Source organism: Aythya marila (assembly GCF_965140915.1).
Source record: "Aythya marila genome assembly, chromosome: 13".
In the NCBI taxonomy this organism is placed as follows: Eukaryota; Metazoa; Chordata; class Aves; order Anseriformes; family Anatidae; genus Aythya; species Aythya marila.
Genome location: NC_139054.1, coordinates 7,494,691 through 7,513,580, shown reverse-complemented (window position 1 = coordinate 7,513,580; position 18,890 = coordinate 7,494,691). Strand labels below are relative to the sequence as shown.

Below are 18,890 nucleotides of genomic sequence, written 5' to 3'. Positions count from 1 at the left end.
GGGAACGGGGCCGGGGCGATGGCGGGGCCGCGGCGGGGCCCGGGGCTGAGCCCGGTGCCGGTGCTGGCGGTGGGGCTGTGGGCACGGGTGGGGGTGGTGGCAGCGGGCGGCGAGGTTCGTCCCGGGGCGCTGGAGGAGGAGATCGTGTCCGAGAAGGCGGCGGAGGAGAGCCACCGGCAGGACAGCGCCAACCTGCTGGTCTTCATCCTGCTGCTCACCCTCACCATCCTCACCATCTGGCTCTTCAAGCACCGCCGCGCCCGCTTCCTCCACGAGACCGGGCTCGCCATGATCTACGGTGAGGGCTCGGAAGGGGCCGGGGGGTCCCCTGAGCTCCTTTTGGGGCTCCCGGTCCCTCCTCCCACCCTGCGAGGTGCTCGTGTTGCCCCGCAGCGGGGCTGTGGATCGAGGGTTGGGCTTTAATGCTGGGCTGCTGTCGCCTGAGGTGCTCGGGAGTGGCCTCCTGAGGTGCCCTGGCCATGGCCAGCAGATAACGCACGGGGCTCGCCCAGGGTCACCCTTGGAGTTCGACCAGAGCAGGGCTGGGAGTTGTGCTGGGGGAATGATTAACGCGGCCACAGACGCCTATCGAGGCGAGATCAGTGGAATATAGGGTTGACAAGGTGTTTTCTGCAGTCCCCATCTCTTCTTGCTTTCTTCTCTCCCCCAGTCTGGTCGCAGGCGATGTGCCACCAAGCTCGGTGGGAGCAGAAACGAGGCTGAGCTCCCCACGCAGCGGAAAGCTCGGCTCTGAAGGCTGCGGCTTGGTGCGTTTGGGCCCTTGGCTTTTGTCATCCTAACTCTCAGTTAATTGGAGGCGGCTTTCAGAACGAAGGGGTGGAGAAGCTTGCTGCAGCCTGGGGGCACAAAATATAACCAAAATACTGGGCTGCGTGTACAAATTCCTGCAAGCCCTCGGTGAGGCTGCTGCACTTGTCTTCCCCTTGTTGTCCCTTGCCCATGTGAGCACCCCTCTTGGTCCCAGAGCCCAGCCCGTGACATTTTGGTCTCCCGATGATCCCTAAAACACATCTTTTCCGTCTGCTCTTTTGCAGACTGCACTGAGGGAATTGCTGGCAAAATAAGGAACCTCACCCACCTGGTCAGGCGGAAAACCCTGACTTTTTCTCTGCTGTCAAGGCTTTTGGCATCGCCCTCTCAGGTCAGGCGGCCACCATAGGCAGAGGGATGTGTTAGTTCCCAGAGGTTGGCGAGAGCTCTTGTTTTACAGCAGCAGCCTGCAAGCCACCGGGAGCAAAGCAAGTGTGGCTTCTGCTTTGCCATGCCTGGTCCCCTCTGATGCTCTCAGCCCAGGGGAAGTCGGTGGAAAATGTGGAAGTGCTGCAGCAGGCAGCCTGCAAAACAGACCTTTACATCTGGGCAAAGAAGCAATTGGTAAAAGCTCATCCTTTTTCTAATTAAAGAAACCTCAGCAACTAAGTCAAAACTTCTGCATCTCTACTTGCTGAAATCCATCAGGGTTTCCACGGAGTCTGTGCTTTTACCCCAAGTTACAAGCTGTTGCTTCGGGTGGCGTTTTACCTTACAAATTACACTGTTGGCTCAGAGCTGTTGTTCAAGAGCCGGAGTTGTTTCAGAGTGATAGGCAATACATGTTCAGCAGCCCCTGGGCTTCATTTCAGTGTTTAAAATTAGGTTCCCATACCCTGGGTACTCAACATTTAGGACAATTAAATGAGCAGTCTTGTTTCATTTCTTCCCGGAGTCTGGTGGTGGATGTGGCAGGAGCTTCTCTAGAAGTTTAGTTTCCTTGTAGTGGTTCCTGGTTCGCCCCTGGGTTGCAGACATCCCGATTGTCTGCTGGCCTGATGCTTTCAGGTGCTCGCTGTGTTTTTCTTCCCTTTTGGTGTCCGGATTAATGCTTGCCTGGGGGTTCCTTGGTGCTGCCATTGTTGTTAAGTGCCTGGATGATAACATAGTAGTCTTTGTTTTAAATCTTAGCTCAGAAGCTTCAGTAGCACCAAAAAAAAAAAAAAAGCCCATGGGTTTTTGTTCTTTGGGATAAATGCAATGAAAATAATCTTTTGCGCTTTGCATAGAAGAACTCGGTTAATTTTCCAGCTTTGCCTTTAGCTCCTCACTCCTTGCAGCTTTCAGCTGTCAGCTTCCCGGTGTCGGGTTCCCCCGCTCAGCTCCCTCCCAGGGCTCACTTTTGTAAAACTTTTGGCAGCAAAACCATTTTGATACCGGTGGGGCGGCTCACGGCTTGCAGCTAGGGCAGCCCTCCGAGTGCCAGGAGCGTTCCAACCACTTCCTAAGAGGCCGTCAGCAACAGGAGGACGTACTCCAGCTCTGGCCTTGGTCCCGTTAGCACAGGACTGGTTTGGGGGGCTGAAAAACCCTGCCAGCAGCTCGGGTGTGTGCCGGGTGCCGCCAGCCAGCTCCCTGATATGGGAGGTGCGTGGGGAAGCTCGGTGTGAGGCCCACGGTCGGGCTGTTTCTACACCAGAGCTCTTGGCTTTGGGCACGGCACCCTGCAGCTTTCTCTGTAGGTGATTCTGGTTTTGTCTCAACATTAGGAACTGATGGTGCGAGGCTGGCTTGGACTGGGTGCCTGAGCGCTCTGCGTGCGAGTGGATGTGGTTGTGCATGCTCTTCCCACCCATCTCTGTTTCATGCAGACAGCTCTGCGTGTGCTGCAGGGCAAGACAAACTTTAGCAGCCCCAAGCCCAGTGGTCTCGGCGGTTATTGCAGGTTTGCCCGTCCCCTTTCCCTTCTCCCATTGCTGGGAATTCAGCTCCGGCCGGAGCACGGCTGGCACGCGGGGCCGGGAACAGCTGCGTGGGGCGGCGAGACGGCGAGGCCGACCACGGCTGCTATCAGATGTAGCCCTGCTGTGGGACAAGGATTAAGAGCCAAGAGGTGGGTGAGTCAGGATCCCTTCTAAATTTCCAACCGCAACCAAAGCCTCTCCCTCCTTCCTCCTTGCTGGGCATCTCATTTCAAAGCGGTGAGCCCCAGCATTGAAAGGTGTCTCAGGGTAGGTTTCCAGCTGAGAAAAGACAGGCAGCTGCTGCAGGAGGTTTCTGACTCTTCCCTAAAGCTCCAAAATCAACTTTTTTTGAAAGGGGTAGCTCTGGAAGGCTGTAGGAGCACCTCGATGCTCCTGACATCCTTGCCTTGCATTTCCTCGTGTCTTTACTTTATTCCTGGAGCAGGCAGGAAGCTCACAGGAGCTAAGCCCCAGCTGTGCCCCTGCTGCACATCACATCCCCTGGCAGGGGACATGGGGGCTTTTCTTCTGGAGGTCAGCAAAATGAGCAAATGTCATCCTGGAAAGGTGCTTTCAAGGGAAGAGCAGGTGAGAGCCCGGTGGCACGTGGGGACTGGCTGCAGGAGGTGCTGGGTGAGTCCCATGGTCTCCATCCCTGCTGCTGCAGAGCTTGTGCCCGTTCTCTGCTCCTGTAGGACTGTGATGGGGAAGGAGTTTGGTGTTGGTCTGGGTTGTGCCCTGCCCCTAGGAAAACGCAGAGCGAGATTTTAATTAATGCAGCAGTGAAGAGCCTGAGCATCCTCGGAGGCAAATAGAGTAACTTTCGGAGTGTTGCGGTCTCCACATGTTTGCAACCTTTTTCATAAACATATGGTTCAGAAATGGGATTAAGCGACCCCAAAAAAATCAGAAAAACAGCAGAAAAGTGACCTAAAACCATCTCTGCTGTGCTGGCCAATGCCTGAGTGCATCTCTTCTCCCCAGCTTGAGACAGCATCGTATGAAGTGTGAGGAATGTTTTAACAATTCGTGTCAGAAGGATGCTCACCGTCCTCAGAACATTCATGAGTCTCTGGTACCTTTTTAACCTCTACCAAAAGGAAAGGTTTCGTGCATTTCTGTACTGGCGACACGTGATCCTGTCAGGTTTCCAGCTGCAGATGCTCACGGTGACCACCCCGGCAGTTTGCTCGTCTCACCCCGCATCCCTCTCTCCCCAGGCGTCCTGGTTGGTGTGGTGCTGCGCTACGGCATCCACGTCCCCAGCGATGTGAACAACGTGACGCTGAGCTGCCAGGTGCAGACCAGTCCGGCCACGCTGCTGGTGAACGTCAGTGGGAAGTTCTACGAGTACACCCTGAAGGGGGAAATCAGCGCCCAGGAGCTCAACAATGTCCAGGATAATGAGATGCTGAGAAAGGTAAGGGAGCGATTTTGTGGTGAGGGATGCTCCGTGGGGTGCATGCAAATGCAGAAATCCCGTATCTGCTGAATTGTGATTTTTTTTTATTGCATTTTTATGTTTTTACTTTGGTCCCATAAATTGTAAGCTGAATACACAATGTAATGAAGCTCTAGGTTCAGCTGATCGTAACGTGAGCTGTTTAAACTCGGGGTTGTGCGTCTGAAAGAGCCCTGATTCCTCCATGCTCACCTAACAGCGCTTCATCTGGTGGGAGTACAGGGTATTTCTTATGTCATTCTTTGTGTTTCGTCCTGTAAAGTCTTAACAAACCGATTAACTGTTTTTTTTTTTTTTTTTTTTTTTAATTTATTTACAGGTGACTTTTGATCCTGAGGTGTTTTTCAACATATTGCTTCCTCCAATTATATTTTATGCAGGCTACAGCTTAAAAAGGGTACGTGCCTTTACAGTGCCTACACTTTCAGTTCCTCTGCCCCCAGAGCATTTTTAATACTTGAGAGTGTTTTAATGCTTGCTCAGCAGCAGGCCAAGGCTGCAGAATTGGGTACGGTGTTCCCAGTACACGCAGGATGGTAGGAGTGCCCCTGTAGGTCTCACCCATCCCTCATCCCAGGAAGGGTCAGCAACTGCGACCATTTCCAGCATGGGTTTGTGCAGGGGTATTTTAGGCCAGCTGAGCCATCTGGAATGCTGAAACACTTCAGAAGGTGGGAAGGTTTTAGGAAGCAGCAGCTCTTTGAAGTACTGATTTGGAGGGAAAGGAAAATGATCCTGTTTGTCTCTGGGAGAAGGAAGGAGGTCCTGTGCTGTGTTAGGAATTAGTCCCCAGGACTCGGAGCTGCACCTTGTTCAATACACCAGTACAGGAAAATGATGTTTATTAGTGCTGCATTTGCTGTGCTGTTCTGGCTGCATGTGCCATTGTGTGAGGCGTTATTCAGCCAAGCTCACACAGCTCGCAGTGTTCAAGCCAGGCACAAGTTGCTGTGGGTGCTGTGCAGGTACCTATCTGTTGGCACAGCTTGAAATAAATTGTTAGTAAAGTGTAATTCAGGTTTTTTTTGTTTGTTTGTTTGTTTTTTTCCTTCTTCCTTCTAGAGGCACTTCTTCAGAAACTTGGGATCAATCCTGGCCTACGCTTTTCTTGGCACTGCGATTTCCTGCCTGATGATCGGGTGAGAGGTTGTGGCCGGACGTGCTTTTTGGCAGGGCTGTGTGTGGACACAGAGCTCTGTCCTGCAGCGAGGGCCAGGGGGGCTCCCTGGGCTACTCAGCAGGGCAGCTAACGTTGCTTTTGCTGGCCGCGCAGCGTGCCTGCTGCCTCATTGCACAGTGCTTTCCTGTATCCCGTACAGACTGCTTATACGCATGGCAAGGCAAGTTCTGCAGATCCCTGAGAATAAACAGGCACTGACTTGAAATTATTGAAAGCGGAGCCCAAACAAGTGTGAGACACACGAGTAGAGGGCAGGATCGTAAATGCATGTCCTGTCCTTACTTGCTGGAAGCAGATGCCTAGCAAACACAGATTGTGTTTCAAATTATTTATCTGTGTGCACAGAGGGAGCTAGATAATTCCCGTTCTGAATAGCAACGTGCAGGCTTGCGTAGGGTGTTTTCCACTGGAGATCCAGGGGGATTCAAGCAAACTCAGCGCCTTCATTATCTGCTCCTAGCTGCAAGTTTAGGACATTTGAAAGTCAGGCCAACTGAAAAGTCAATTCCATTGAAACGTGTTAACATCAAGCATTGTGAAGCAATTGCAAGGTGATTGTCATGGTCTGTCCCACAAGCTGCTGCTTTTTTTTGTCCGTGTTGTGCTGGCAGAGGAGCAGTCGTGGTACCAGCTCCTCCCCAGCACTGTGCTTTGCTCCTGTGCTGTCAGTGCTTTGGATTTCACGGTCCTGCTCTCTGGTCTGAAACCCTGGTGTTTCACCAGGCTCAGCTCATGCAATACAACTTCTCAGGGTATTCTTCTTCTATGTTTGGACAACTTTAGGGGTTAAATTGGCAGATTCCAGGGAACTCCTTACACTGCAGGTACGAGTTGTTGTCTCTTCTGCTTCCACAGCTCCGTCATGTACGGCTGTGTGGCGCTGATGAAGGTCACTGGGCAGCTTGGGGGAGACTTCTACTTCACTGACTGCCTCCTCTTTGGTGCCATCGTATCAGCTACTGACCCAGGTACGTTAGACGTGTTTTTTTTTTCCCCTCGTTTTACCTACATTTGTTGAAGAGGGGAAGAAAGGAAGGAAGGCAGCTTTCTAAAAGGGATGTTTTGTCTTTGATTACACCACAATAACGGCACCTTCTTGAATGTCTCTCTATTTTTCTATTTGTCAGTGACTGTTCTTGCCATATTCCATGAACTCCAGGTTGATGTTGAGCTGTATGCCCTTCTCTTTGGCGAAAGCGTTCTCAATGATGCCGTTGCCATAGTGCTGTCTTCGTAAGTGTGTTCTGTTTTTATTTTTAATTGTTATGTATGTTCTGTGTCAGGCATTGGGGGGAGCCACCTGGCCTTGCTCCTGTAAAAATAGGAGCACTGGTGTTGGCCAGAGCAGATTTCCCTATTAAGTGTCCCCAGAAGCTTTAGTGATCTTCTGATCAGCCTCCTCCTTGAAGACCACTGTTTGGGAGCATGGATTGTAGCTACAGCTTCCTGTTGCATGATGGATAGCTGTGCTTTTCTTTTATGGCCTGTTGACCCAGCCAGAAGGAAGCTTTCATGTCTCTCTGCAATGTGAAAAGCACCACGTCTGCTTTTCAGCCACAGGATCCTACCGAAACCCCTCGCTGATGGCTTTGCTCCTACCTGCCTGCCTTCCCATCCACAAGTACCCGCTTTTGTTTTGGTGGAGACAGTTGGTAAAGCAGCTGTCTCCTTTCTCTGCCCACTTTCTGTGCCTCAAGAAGATGGTATTTCTGGAGTTAGCATCCTGAACTGGAAAGCCGGTGCCTTTCTAAAGAGTGTTTTATAACATTCTTTAATATTTTATGTCCTCTGCACGTAGGACATATTTTATCTGCATTTCCGTTGTGTTGCCATCATGGGAGTTTGTTTGGGAATATATAGTATCTGCAGTCATGACAGGTTAACTTATAACTAAGACTAATGCAGAAAATATTTCTGGAATACTTGTCAAGCCGGCGTGCTGATTGCGTGGGTTTTACTGATGTGGAGGCAGCAAGTAACATATTGTGAGCTTCGTATCAGCACCCGCCTGAGTTGTATTTACTAAATTGAACGTTTCTAGAACTGTTTGTATTGCTCACTCTGGTTTTTATGCTGGATGTGTCACCACTGCTGCGAGAGTAAACTCTGCGCAGCCAGGTCATGTTTGAGAAGTGACACAGAGCAAGGAGGAGATGGGGGCTCGGAGCCTGCCAGGTGTTGGTGGGCCCAGCAGCAGGGCTGTGGAGTTTGTGGTGGGTCTGTGCATGCATCTGTGCCTGCACCATGTGCTCTGATCTGCCCCTTGCACTGTTTTGCTCCCAGCTTTGTAGCTCTGATTTCCTCCCTTCCTTGTTGCACGAGCTGAGTTCAGCCCCCCTCCTCTGGAATAAGATAATGCGCACCAAACCCAGCAGCTCTGAGCTGCAGCCAGCCGTTGTTTTGATGCAAGGTTTGTGTGCAGACCTATCCAGCAGCGTGTTTAATTCTCAAGGGCTTCCAAGCAGCAAAAGAGACCCGCTGCAGCTCTTATTTGTGGTTCCCCTTTATTAAATTTAGCTTGGCACTTGCCTGTTGCATGGAAGAGGCGTAAGCGGGGAGCGGCAGGGGCAGTTCTGCTTCCCCAGCTTGGTGGCTGGGAGGAGTGGATCGGAAATGTGGAGGATTTGGGGGTTTTGGGGGAACACCTGGACTGGCGTGGGTGGGTGCCAGCATTGCCCTGGGGTGAAGAGGGGCCCCAGCTGTGTCCGGCCGAGCACAGGGGCTTGGTGTTGGGAGGAAGCAACACACACAAAGCCGTGGGATTTGCCACTCCCCATCCTGTGAGGAGGTGCTTTCCGGTGGGGTTAGTGGCAGGGAACCTGATTCAGGATTTGGCCGTGTAAAGAGGAATCGAACCCAGAACCAAAAGCAGCGAGCAGTGCGGGGCCAGGCTGCAGCTTGTGGCCCCAAGGTTCCTACTTGCTCCTCCCCATTTAGTTTCTCCCTCTTGAGTTTCTTATTAGTCGGGAAAAAAACAAAACCAGAAGGAAGGCTGCAATAAGTTAAAGTGCACAACTGACATCCATCCACACAGTCAGTTATGGAGGGGAAATGAAACTTTGGATTGTAAACCAAACGAACACAAAACAACAAAACCCCAGAATGAGACAATGTTGGTGAATGGGAAGTAGGAGATGGAACTGACAAAAGAACTTAAATCTCAGGGAGAAGTCTGAGGGCTGTGGCATAAAAGACAATGGAGAAAAAATACCATTTATTACAAGCAGGGAAGTTTAGCAAGGGAAGTGACCCGTTACGTGTTGGCAAGGGTAGGGTTATCACTCGTGTTGCAGAAGAATGTTGGTCTGTTATTAGGGAGGAAAGTGGCAGGATGTGTTCGTGAGACGGCAACTTTCCGTTCCAGCATAACTCAGGAGGTTAAACAGAAACGGCAGCTAGTTAAAGTTCAAGCCTGAGAGGTTTAACAGAGCCAGCCGAGGGACTGCTGACAAGGAAGTTAATGTTCTCAGCAAGTTTACATCAAAGAAAGCTAACAAGGAGTCAATATTAACACAGGATTGAGGAGATGGATAGGGGCCTGCCTGTATCGAGGCCTTTCTGGGTACCTGCTGAGGGATTTGGAGGGAGCACGTTCAGCACAGGCCGGGGGACACCAGCGTGGCTGGCTGATCCACCAACCATGGAAAATCTTCTTGGTTTTCTTGTCAAAAAGAAACATTAAGGTTTGGTGGATGAAGACAGCAGTGCTGCTGTTGTGAACTGGCACCGTGCCGCTTGCCTCGCTGCCCTGCAAGATTTCCCCTCAGAACCCAGAGCAGTGCAAAAGGAAGGTAGCACATGTTAAATGTAGTAAAACTGAAGAACTTGCAGTTCTCCAGGGGATATTCACATCAGGTGGCATCAGCAGAGAAGTGTAGGCTGCCTGCTTGGATGCATTGTGCTCCCAGAGTGCCTGGCTTTCCAGAGTCCTGATGCCAAGCCCCCAGAATGCCATCGTAAATGAAGAACTGTTGCCTGGCAAACTCATTTGTAGGGGATCGTGCAAGAGATGGGTTTTGGTCTGATGCTTTATAGCATCTGGAAGGAGCAAATGCAGAGCCTTGCCTAGGCTGGTTGAGCTCAGGGTTTCTCACGCTCAGGGCTTGCAGCAGTTGTAGCACTTTGCAAAGCTCACGCAGCACTGTGAAAATCTCCCTCTCCCCAGACTAAGGAGTGTTTTGCTCCCATGTGTGCTTTTTCTCCCTCTTTCAGTTCAATTGTTGCGTACCAGCCAGCGGGCGACAACAGCCACACGTTTGATGTCACAGCGATGTTCAAGTCTATTGGGATCTTCCTGGGGATATTCAGTGGGTCTTTTGCAATGGGAGCAGCTACTGGAGTTGTGACAGCTTTAATATCCTTTTTGTTGTTTTTCCAAGTGTTTACATAACAGCTTTTTCTTTTGCTATGCGGCATTTCTGCCAGACCCAGTGTTTCATGATTTTATGCCTAAATTAACGAGAGGCAATGCCACAGCCTTTTTAGGGGCAGGCTGTGCAGTACTGCTATGACACACAGCAGGATTAGACGTTCCCTCAGCCTGCAGTTTCTCTCCAAGTTGTCCTTAACAATCTGCAACGTCACCAAGTTCACCAAACTGCGGGAGTTCCCCTTGCTGGAGACTGGCTTGTTCTTCCTGATGTCCTGGAGCACGTTCCTGCTGGCTGAGGCGTGTGGCTTTACAGGCAAGCTCCAGCACTGCCCTGCATTTGAATGGAAATCTGCAGGGATGATGGTGCTATTGAATTTTGCTTCTCTAAGTATTGGCTGCAGATGGGACTGACCCTCTGCTTCTATAAGTTCAGTTATTTGGGGGTTTGGGGTTATTGTATCAAAAACCCTACAGTGCTGGGTGCAGCTCTGCTCCCTTTTCGTGGCCACGAGTCTAACGTGATGCTCTGCTCCCCAGGTGTGGTGGCTGTACTCTTCTGTGGGATCACACAGGCTCATTATACCTATAACAACTTATCTACAGAATCCCAACACAGAACAAAGCAGGTGAGAGCTCCTCAGTCCCCTTAATCCTCTCCAGAGTTGCAGTTTAGTATTCTTTTGTTCCCTCTAGCCAGAATTAGGTGCATCTGCCAGTCTACAGCTGGATTTTGCTGGAGTCGCTCCTGCAGAAGTATTCATTGTATGGTGGATGGGCTAACATGTTTTTTTTGTTAAATCTGAGTTACATTTAATTCATTTTTAATTTGTTTTCCTCTTTCAGTTGTTCGAACTGCTGAATTTCTTGGCAGAAAACTTCATCTTCTCCTACATGGGACTTGCACTGTTCACCTTCCAGAACCACGTCTTCAACCCTACCTTTGTGGTGGGAGCTTTTGTATCCTTTGGAGTTCGTTTTGTAAAACAAGAAGAGAAAGGGAGAGCTGCCTCATTCCTAGCGTGTGTTTTTCATTCAAATGTGATTTTTTTCCCACTCAGTCTAGCTTTATTTTTAAAAGGGAGTTTCTCCTGTGTAGTGGTGCCTTTGGTTGTTTTAAGAAGATGGAGATTCTTTTCCCAGCTTTTCTGTTTTGTTTTGTTGTCTTTTCTCTGTCTTGTCAGCTTTTGAGATGCTCAGTGCTGGATGTGAACATGGTGCTGGAGCACCAAGCTTCATCCCGTGGCAGCGTGGTACAGGAGCAGCTTTGCAAATGGGGACCTGCTGATACCTCCTTGTTTCCTCTTTTCTGTGCTATTCCATTTGGCTAACCCACCAAAAAAAAACACTTCCTTTTTTTCAAAATAACAGTTAGAGCTACAGTAGTTACCTCTCAATGATGAGACGAGAAGGGATTTCCCTTTCTGCTGATGCTAGCGGAGACGCTGTCAGCCCTAATACATCTCAGAAGAGTGAGGACGTGAAGGATTTTTTTGTTTTGTTTCACAGGGATGCCAGTTCTGATGTGTGGAATTATTTTCACCCTTTGCCTGCACTGAAGCAGGTTTATACAGATAAACAAAATGTTATCTTCACCGGTGCTGATGCATGGGTTTCCAGCAGGGTTTGATGAATTTCCCTGATTAGCTTTTGCAGGGCTGCAGTAGGGTAAAGGGAGTGAAGAGCCTAGAAATGCATTTGGGTACTTAGACTGAGATTGTGTGCTGTGCCTTTTCAGTAGGAACCGGCTAGCTTGCTGATGAAATGGCTCATTCATGAGAAAGATCATGAAATACATCTCTTATGCAAATTCGTGATGTTCAGGAAAGAACATAAAAGCTGGAAGCATTTTGCATATTATTCTAGGCTGCACTGAATACTGGCTGCAAGATTATTTTTGCCATCTGGGTGCTGGTATTAAAAGACACAGCTTCAAAGATGAAAGCAATATGAAGGGGCTGATGATTCTTGTGTCTCGCAGGCTATGAAAACAGAAAGAGTATTAGATTTTTTTTTTTCCTCTCAACTGCTGCTGCTTTCATTTTGCTGAATAATCTTTGGGAATGGGACCTGGCTTATAGCTTCAAGCCAAACTGTGAAGTGTGGTGTGCTGGGGAATGTCAGAGAGGTTGTGGAAGCTGTGAAACCTGGGCTTTGCAAAGGACAAGTAATTCTTGTGGTGAAAAATGAGCGCAGCAGGGGAGAGCATACAGTGGGAACTGGTGGTTTTTCTCTCTTGTCTAACCCGTCCTCTCATCATTTCCCTTGTTTATATGTTTGCGTTTGTCCTCTGTGATATTCCTGAATTGCAATCTGTGCTTTGCTTTGGTGAGGCAGGAGCATGCTCTTCCCACGCTGCTGTAGTACTCGGAGCTGGGTTATTGTCTTTGCATCCTAGGGACTGGTGCTCGTGAAGCTCCTCGTGCTTCTGCTGGCTCAGCATGCAGAGGTGGGATACAGTGGGAGACGCAGGAAGAACAGTTTCCTTAACAAGTACAAATCCAGCTTGCTATCTTCCTAGGAAGAGCTGCCAATATTTATCCACTATCATTTTTACTGAATTTGGGGAGGAGAAATAAGATTGGAACAAATTTACAGCATATGATGATGTTTGCTGGTACGTTGATGCATCCTGGCCTCCAAACATTCCTCACCCTGAGCAACTTCTTAGGGCAGCGTCTGGAGGAGAGGCTGGGCAGGACAGGGCTCCCTGGTGTTCAATCACATGGGGCAGGGGAGGCTGGGCAGTGAATATAATCTCTGATCCAGTGAATATGGGAAGCCCACAGTGAATATGGTCTCTGCTCCTGCAGGCTCACATTGCTCTTCTGCCATCCCTTCCCCTTGCAGGGCTGCGAGGAGCCATGGCGTTCGCCCTGGCCATCCGCGACACGGCCACCTATGCCCGGCAGATGATGTTCAGCACAACGCTCCTCATCGTCTTCTTCACGGTCTGGGTTTTCGGCGGGGGCACCACGGCCATGCTGTCCTGCCTGAACATCAGGTGAGTGTGGCATGGGGCGCTCCTGGCCACCACTACCCCACCCCGCTGCTGCGGGTCGCACGGTGCCTGCGGCTGTGTGACACGAGGCGGTGTGAGGGATGCCACCAGGTGGGCAAATGGGACCGGCTGCATGGCCCTGCAGAGCTCCTGCCTGTGCCCTGGGGCATCCCCCTGTGCAGGGGGAGCAGCTGCTGAAAGCGCTGCGCTTGCCCCAAAGGCAACGGGAAGATCCCGTCCTTCCCCAAGACATGCGGCAGGTACCTGCCTGGCATTGCCTGTGCTCACCCTGTGCTCACTGTGTGTTTTCTCCTCCACAGAGTCGGCGTGGATGCGGATCAGGAGAATGTGGTGAGTGCAGGGCTTTGCTACTTGCCATCAGATGGTCCTGGTAGGGGAATTTTGTGCTGTGCTCTTTGGCACAGGGGTTGTGTCAGGGACTGTGTGAATGCTCCTCTCTGCCCTGCTCCCTTCCAGCTGGGGGAGGAAGGCTTTTTAGCTCCTCTGGTGAAAGCTGAAGTCCATAGGAATCATCTCTTTTCTGTGCCCTCTGTAGTTATAATGAGGCTTCCTTTATTCCGTTTGAAAGAAAGACTTAGAAGTAATGTTGCAGTGCTTAGTCAGTCCACGTTATTGCCACAGAACATTTGGTCTCTCACTGGTTTTGAAGTTAATATCAAAACATGCATGACACAGAAGCTCTCTGCCTCATCCCAGTGTCCTGTGCAGGACAGAAATGCTACTCACTGCCCCATTTTATGCAGCATCTTCAGGCTTGCTGTCACCTCTGTTGTGCCCTCCTGCTTGCTGCAAGCAGCTACGTGGCTGAGCGGGGACCACTGACCGTGGTGGGATACGTGCTGCAGCCCTGTGGCATCGGGCACCACCTGCCTGGTAGCCCCCAGCTGTGTGTCTGCAGCCTGGCAGTGCTGTGGCTGTGCCTCCAATCGATTTCAGTGCAGGGTCTGCACCTCGGAGGTTCGTTTTGTGCAGAGATGTTGATTGGGCTCTTGGAAGGAAAGTGCCAAATACAGGAGGCAGCCCGGAGCCATAAATCTGAAAGTCAAATTTATGTGAAATATGTAATTGTATTACATACATAGTGCCCTCCAAACAGTTTTGTGTTTTTCTCCAGCTAAAAGGAAGCCACGAATGCCCATGGCACAAGATTATTTGCATATTACATCTCAAGGGTGATTTGATGGAGGCTGGACCTGCCAGGCGCTATTAAGCGTGATGTCTGCATGCATTTGTTGGTTCTGAGGCACTTAAAACCTTGGGGCCAGAAACTGGAAGGCTCTAGCAGGAAAGCAGTTGCTCTGTGCTTGCCCTGTTTTGATGCTGCTAAATGCAGAGCCTGGTGCTGCGAGCACTGTTAGCCTGTTGCGGTGTGAGTGATGTCCTTATGCTCGCTGCAGCCCAAAGGTTTCTTCCAAAGAGGTGGTGGGGAAGGCATTTTCCTACGTTCCCCTGGGTAACCCGCTCTCAGTACATTGCTCTGCTGCTGTTAACATTTTGTTTTCTCACAGGGTGTCCCGGAGAGCGAGAGGAGGAGCACAAAGGCAGAAAGCGCCTGGCTCTTCCGCATGTGGTACAACTTCGATCACAAGTATCCTTGAACTGCAGTCAGTCCCTGCCGTGCCAGGTCCCCCGTGCCCGAGGGGCTCTGTTGACTCAGAGCACGACTCCCTCCCTGCTTTGCAGATGAGCCAGCGTTTGCTTCCTCGTCTCACAGTTGTTTCCTGACTTGCACTTCCTCGTGTCTGTGGCTGTTCCCACCTGCACTTACTGGAAATGCTGCAGTGGCTAAGTTCAAAGCTGGGTTGTTAGGCTGGAAGGGTCTCCAGAGGGTCTCCAAAGGTCTCTGGTCCCAGTTCCCCATGGCAGGAGGACAGGGAGGCAGAGGGACATTCCATTTATAGCCCTCTTGCTGGATCAGTGTCTCTCCTCCCTTTCAAAAGCTTTGTTACGAGCTAGCAGGGGAGTAATTTGCCAGGTGGAGGGTGCAGGATGACAGGACAAGTGATGCTGGAAAACCTCTTAACAGGATTGTGTCCTGGTCCACTTGTGTCCCTCTTACTCGTTTAATTCGGTTTGCTCATCCCTTTCATTTTTGTGCTTCCAGGGTTTTGTGTTTCTTTCCTCAAGACAGTTCCTTGCTGTTGCCTCTGCATCCCACCCCTCGACTCCCCGACCTCGCCGCCTTCCTTTTTCTTCCTTAACCCTCTCTGCAGCTATCTGAAGCCTCTCCTGACACACAGCGGTCCTCCTCTCACGACCACACTCCCCGGCTGCTGCGGGCCGATTGCCCGGTGCCTGACAAGTCCACAGGCATACGAAGTAAGTCCGATGCCACCTGTGGTGTCCTTTGTGTCGTGGTATCAGTGGGGTTTGATGTGTTTACAGTTCTGTGTAGCCTTTGGGTGCTGCATCTTGCTGGGAGCCTGTGGGGAGGTCAGACGCTCGGGCTGACAAACAAACACAGCCCTTCAGGAAGGGTTAAACAGCACTTCCCTCCTGTTTGTTGCCCAGAATCAAGAGCAGCTGAAGGACGATGACTCTGACCTCATTTTGAACGATGGGGACATCAGTCTGACCTACGGGGACTCCACCGTCAACACCGATTCGGTTGCGTCCAGCGGCACGTCGCGGCGGTTCGTCGGAAACAGCTCCGAAGATGCACTCGATCGGGAGCTGGCTTTTGGGGACCATGAACTCGTGATCCGGGGAACACGCCTGGTCCTTCCCATGGACGATTCGGAGCCACCCTCAAACGTCCTGGATAGCGCAAGACATGGTCCAGCATAAGGTTGCTCGGTTTAATTGACAGTAATATTTGCATATATGATCAAGAAATGTGTACTACCTAAAGTTTAATGCATGTCTCAAAATGTCTAAGCTGTATAAATATTATTTATATGGTGTCAGAAGAATATAAATATTCTCTGCCAAGCACTTGTAAAGAACAAGCTGCGATTTTAAGTTAAAAACTGTGTTGACTGCACTGTGTAGGGTGGAACTGTTTTAGCGTAAGAGTCTTTTGCACACAGTGAGCTTCTTTAATGTGTGATTTGATGAGGGGTTTAGTTCCCAGCTGGGTAAGTAAAGGAGCTGTCTCCCTGTTCATCCTTTGAACGTGGGAGAGTGGGGTAGGGAGGTGCTGGTGAACAGTGGGAGTTGCTTTCTGTTCAGATGAGGATTGTTTTTTTGCCTCTGATCTTTGGATAGTTGCGTTTGAAATGTCAGCAGAAAGTCAGACTGCAGACTCTTGTTCGCTGTGTGGGAACCTGAACTGGGGATCCAGAGATTTTCGGCTTTTTAGTGACCGTCAGCTCTGCCCAAGCCACTGCTTTAGCAGGCTAATGTCAGACATCAGTCACGCTGCTAGCTGTGAGTGGGGGAGCCCCCAGAGTGGGATGGAGGCATGGGTCGTGCTGTAGTCACTTCTGGGAGGAGGAGCTGGTCCTGCAGAAGCTGCCCAGGGCGTGCACAGATTTTAGGGCTGAGTCTGTCTTTCAGTTGTAGCACAAGCAGCTTTGTAGAAGCAGCCATCAAATCCTGAATCGGTGACCAAATTCACATTTGGGAAGCGACCGTGTCTTTGTGCAAGTGAAGCTCCTCTGCTGAAGCCATGGATGTAGCTGAGGTGCAGTGCTGCCACTGCCCATGCTGGACCGCAGAGTCCTCGATGGCTACAGACTGACACGGTACCTCCAGGCTTCTCCAGAGGTGAGGCATTTAGCATCTAGGTAGTACTGAAGGGGAGTTGTCCATCTGTCCGTCCTCCTGTATAGTCAAAATCATTGCACTTTGTTTAATAATTCCTTAGCATTAGCATGCTGTGTGTCTGTAATACCCACCTGATCTCTCTCATGTCTCTTACCATTTAATGAACTGTGTTTGCAAGTTGATTTTATTTTATTTTTTTCCCAAGGAAGAGCACAGAACAATTTGTGATTTCACACTAGTGTTACAGGATTTACTCTGTAGCTACAGGAATGGCTAAAGGTGCAGTGAGATTGTTAACCCTGACATCCTTCTTTTCCTCCTGAAAAGGGGGGAGCACAGAAATTTACTGTATGTAATTTTATTGTCTGTTTTAGCTGCAGTTTTGGTATACAAACCTTTCAGGGTTACTGGTGCACTATAGCCTGTTCTGGAGTTAACCCACTCCGAAAGGCTTAAACAGAAGTGTTTTAAAAAGAGAATATTTGAAAAAGAGCCAGGTGAGGGTGAGCTCTCCCAGCTCCCATTAGCTTTCCTTGCAACAAACTCTGCATCTCTTAGGATCCGATCCTGAGACCGCAGAGCAGTTTCCCTACAGCTGTTTTCCCCAGCACCACCTGAGAGCTGGAGAAGACAGGAAATACCGAAAGTTTGTGTGTATATTTATAGTTGAGAAAATCGATTTTTTTTTTCATTTTCTCAGGTCTACGTAACATTGCCTTAAATTTACGGATGTGAAACTAATTATTTTGGCAGTTTATCCCCAAGAAAATCCTTTCTTTTCCCTTCTGAACAAAAAATGTATAGGTGTTGCCATAGGTCTCCTCTAGAAGGGGGGTACGCTCTGTTTATATTTAGATAGGAAATCTTCCTTGCACCAATAAATGGCAGTCTCGCTGTTAATGTAGCTGTTGGATTAGCGCTAGCCTCTTTGTTTCCTGCTATGCAGGAATTCCATAAAGTGTGCATTTTATATGACATCTGTAACTTAACTTCACGTGTTTAAAAAAGGAAAAAAAAAAAAAAAAAGTAGGTACATGTTGACTTTAGGTTTACTGCATCATTTCTACATCCTTTATTTTTGTGTTTTGTTTTGCCTTTTTGAAGAGGTATGATAAATAACTACCTCTTGTTTTTTCCTGTATGGTCAGACTATGAATTCAATTTACGAAGCTGACGCTGGTGCAGCTGCTGTGTCCTTGCTCCAGCTGCCAGGCTCCAGGCAGGAGAGCAGCGTGCGGGCATCGCGGGGCTCCAGCCCAGGCAATCCCAACTGAGGTGCAAGCTTGCAGCCGAGCACTGCGTGATGGCCACAGCCTAAGGTCTCCCCATAGCCTTAGTGGCATTCCTCTTTCTCTGACCCTCCCAGTTGAATAATGTGTCCACATCCTGAAAGTTTGCCAGCACGTTACCAAAAGCCTCGGCTTTTGATGCCAGTTCAATTAGTACATTTAAGAAAAAACAGTTAACAAGAGATGATTTTATGGGGTACCTGTGAACTCTGCTATGATCCATACGTCATATAAGCAGGACTATTTCAAGTAGTGTTGGTGAAAGAATGAATGTACGCTGCAATTCGTGAGCATTTTAATAAATGACTCAGATTCATCCTCAGCTGATTACTTTCTCTGTTCTGCTGCAGCAGAGAACACATGATTGCCTGGGTTTCAGATGCAGAGCCCTGATGGTTTGTATGCTGCAGTTGGTTTTAAGGGTTACTGTAGAGAATCAGGCCCTTGAGACCCTTTGCCAAGTAGATAGGACGGCCCCAAGGAGGCAGTTTACAGCTCACATGGAGATTTAGAGAAGGTGCCCTCCTTCTGTAAATTGAATTTTCATGGTTTTTGCACATGAAAAAGCATTGTAGGTAAAGTTATGGTTTGTACTAGTACTGTCAATTTGTGTGGTAATGGCATTAACCCTGTAGTTGTGGTGTTTGTGCAGCTGATCTGTGATAGCTGATGATCACTATTGGACCTTCTGTTTACACTGACTAAATCCTTTACTGTTGCGTTGTACTGTGAAAGAAGGATTATGGGCCTATAAAAGATTTTTTTTTTTCTGGAATTGTGTGTACTGTTTCATTAATTCACATGGAAATAAATCTGTAGCAAAGTGAAGACGTGCTGCTTTACATTCTTGGACTGCTTTGCTCACGGCTGTTGGCAGCCAGGGAAGGCAGCAGCTGCTGACCCCACGCTCATCCATGGACAGCAAAACCCATGGGGCAGTGCTGCTGCTTGCAGCCACCCTGCAGAGCTCCATGGACCTGTGCATTACAAGGGGCATTTGCAAAACCGAGTCTCGAGCTTTCCTGGACTTTTATGCCCAGTGTTTTTGTTGATTTTGCAGCTGGGATCATTGCAGCAGATCTGCTGTCCTCTGGAGGTGATTCCGCCCTCCATCTCTCCTCTACA

The 18,890-nt window shown here is 49.6% G+C and overlaps 1 protein-coding gene across 1 annotated transcript; it reads left to right on the top strand.

Moving 5' to 3' along the window:
- Positions 1 to 18: 18 nt before the first annotated feature.
- SLC9A6 (solute carrier family 9 member A6) lies at positions 19 to 18,587 on the top strand (the record flags this gene model as incomplete). The annotated part of the gene is made up of 16 exons (XM_082771030.1): positions 19 to 298; positions 3,956 to 4,155; positions 4,517 to 4,594; positions 5,260 to 5,336; positions 6,233 to 6,345; positions 6,505 to 6,610; positions 9,590 to 9,731; positions 9,957 to 10,062; positions 10,287 to 10,375; positions 10,593 to 10,706; positions 12,252 to 12,363; positions 12,597 to 12,750; positions 13,068 to 13,098; positions 14,277 to 14,356; positions 14,982 to 15,087; positions 15,280 to 18,587. The coding sequence occupies 16 exons, from the start codon at positions 19 to 21 to the stop codon at positions 15,553 to 15,555; spliced, it is 2,064 nt and encodes a 687-aa protein (XP_082627156.1). The 3' UTR covers positions 15,556 to 18,587.
- Positions 18,588 to 18,890: the final 303 nt, after the last annotated feature.